At 39.5% G+C, this 2,603-nt stretch overlaps 1 protein-coding gene and 1 long non-coding RNA gene across 3 annotated transcripts; one reads left to right on the top strand and one right to left on the bottom strand.

Moving 5' to 3' along the window:
• Window positions 1–714: 714 nt before the first annotated feature.
• On the bottom strand, window positions 715–1,119 carry LOC135794492 (ankyrin repeat domain-containing protein 54). Its single transcript, XM_065305800.1, has one exon. The coding sequence runs from the start codon at window positions 1,117–1,119 to the stop codon at window positions 715–717; it is 405 nt and encodes a 134-aa protein (XP_065161872.1).
• Window positions 1,120–1,204: 85 nt separating this feature from the next.
• LOC135793258 (uncharacterized) lies at window positions 1,205–2,119 on the top strand. Of its 2 annotated transcripts, none has more exons than XR_010548592.1 (2): window positions 1,205–1,569; window positions 1,858–2,119. It is a non-coding gene; the product is annotated as an uncharacterized lncRNA (long non-coding RNA). The 2 variants fall into 2 exon arrangements; XR_010548591.1 differs by having other exon boundaries at window positions 1,205–1,575.
• Window positions 2,120–2,603: the final 484 nt, after the last annotated feature.

Raw genomic sequence — 2,603 nt, 5'->3', positions numbered from 1 at the left:
AAAACTAATGCAAAGGTTTTGGGACCTCTCCGTAATGACACGGTGATGTACTACCTTGACGACATCCTCATACCTGCGCGTGATTGGAAGGACATGCGAGTCAGGTTAACCAAGACCCTGATGGCGTTGAGAGGTGCCGGATTAACGCTGAGGATCGAAAAATGCTACTTCATGCAGGAGCGTGTGGAGTATTTGGGGTTCATTCTGAGTGCCGATGGCATAGAGCCTGGCCCCGCAAAACTACGAGCGATCTCGGAGTATCCTGCGCCTACAGATATCCACCAGCTACGGCGTTTCCTGGGAATGGCTAGTTTCTTTCGCCGTTTTATAGCCAATTTTGGTTCCAGGGCCGCCATTTTGAACAAATTACGACGTTGCAGGAGAAGAAGTTCCGGCAAGTGGAAGCGCCACTGCCGAGGTGAAAAACGTAAGGAAGAGCTCACGAGTCACAAAGGTTCCAGCCCGCTTCGCAGCATACACACTCGAGGACGAGTGAGAGTCAGGACGGTCGAGTGTTAGCGAAATGCGTAACGTAGGCAACCAACAACACAACATACATTACATTATTTTTCCCGCGCAAGACCGGCGCACTGCGTGCGCCCGGTGCAGTAGCTAAGTACAAGCAGAGCGCAGCAGACGCAGATTAAGAGACGCCTTATTCAATAAACGCTATTCAACATTCTTTTACAATTACAAGTGCTCATTGTTTCATGCTTATCTTTTATCACCTGCCCTCACAAGTGCCACACCTAACACATTCTTTAATGTGTAACATTCTCTAATGCGCCTCACCAATATTCTTAATTTACTTTGAGCAATTTGGACTGGATTCTTCTTATTCATATTAAGTAGTCTTAGGTCAGCTCCACCATCAATCAAGAGTTTGATGATATGCACATTGTTGTTGCAGGCAGCTAGATGTAAAGGAGTATTTAATAAAATGTCCTGCAGATTGGGATCAGCACCATTAGCTAGAAGTAAGTCTACCATGTCTGTGTAGCATCGACTAGAAGCAATATGCAATGGAGTTCTGTGGAGTTTGTCATGGCAGTTTGCATTTGTGCCATTGTAGAGCAGATTTTGAACTCCTTCTAGATTATTCACAGACACTAGCTTCATAAGACTTATTTCGTTTTTCGTGCAATGAGCCTCCTTTAAGACCTTGATCAACGAAGGGGACACTACCTCTTTTTCAGTCTTGAGTTTGTCCTTTGCCCTGAATTTGATATTCGTGTGCGGGCCAAGTTGGCTGTCGCTGTGTGAATTCATCGCGGTTGTCGGCCAGGCGTGTATAACACTAATATGTTATTCTTGTCAATCGATGTATTTAGTTGCATTTGTTTAGTTGTAGAGTGAAATAATAGGCTCGCCCGACAAATCAACAATAAACAAACACCGTAACCTTGCAATGCACTGGATATATTTGGCAGATGTCAGATGACTTCTATCATTGGTTGGTGCATGCTCACTTCGTACCTTGCATCTTTGTTTTTCCAATTTTATTAGGGTTTGAAATAAGTTGTTTCGAAATAAGCAATAGAAAATGCATTGCACCCCGCAATACATCTGGTACAGGTATATGGCTATATTAGTTAAATTTAAATTTGGCTTTCAGTATTTGACCAAAATGAACATATATCCCAACGGTGTATCTACTATATAGCAGGAATACGCAAAATGTTCAGTTTAACAGGAACTTTTGACGCTGAAAGTTAAGATATTTAAAATAGCTTAAATATTGCCGAAAAGTATTTTTCGCCAATGTGTTGTTAATATTTGTTTAATTTATTCTCTAAAAATATTCATCTTGTACAATATACAATATATTTACAATATACATATTTCTCTCATTTACAGTAGTTTTATTAGTAATGATATGGGTGATCAGCATGGCCGGAATATTTGACGTCAGCATTGAATCCATTGTGTTTATCGGCGGTGTAATGAACAATACGAGTCCTGCCATCGGGCTGCTCCAGTTTGTACCATCCCTTGACAACATCCCCATCGCGTTCTTCTTCAGCAGATTTCATGTCATGAGTGTGGTGGTCTTCAACTCCATATTTGTATTCATATTTGGGATGATGCTAAAAGTATTAAATTAATTCACAAATAATAACATCATAGATGTGCCACTTTACGTGGGGCTCATGATGATCATGGTGATCCCCGTGATAATAACTATGTTCAACATGATTGTTGAACGATGCGTATGAAGAAGCGTGATGTTCAGCTACAACGCAGGCAACCAGGGCAACGAATACAAATAGTTTGAACATTTTTGCGTTCTTTAAAGGGTTTAAGTTGGAATAAGTGCTTAGCGATTGAATGATAGAACTAAACTGATGCTTTAGTAGTGGGCCATTTGAATTTATACCATTTTTAGGCAGTTAAGACATAAATTGAACTCGTTTTTAAGTTTGGTATGTTGTTTGTAATATACGAAGTATTGTTACATCAACAAATAACTGCTGTTCGTAAAATTAAATAATTATGCGTAATTATTACTATATTTCTTGAAATATATTATACGAGTTGCTAAAAATATTTATATTTGACAATAAGCAATTAAAACTCGAACTTTTCAAATATTTTGAATAATT

The sequence above is a fragment of the Atheta coriaria genome, unplaced genomic scaffold (assembly GCF_025399875.1).
Source record: "Atheta coriaria isolate IRGN ID8LTWV9N9 unplaced genomic scaffold, Caltech_Dcor_3.1 hic_scaffold_6_pilon, whole genome shotgun sequence".
Taxonomy (NCBI): Eukaryota; Metazoa; Arthropoda; class Insecta; order Coleoptera; family Staphylinidae; genus Dalotia; species Dalotia coriaria.
The sequence above is the reverse complement of the archived record's forward strand: the minus strand, read 5'-3'. Positions and strand labels throughout refer to the sequence as shown.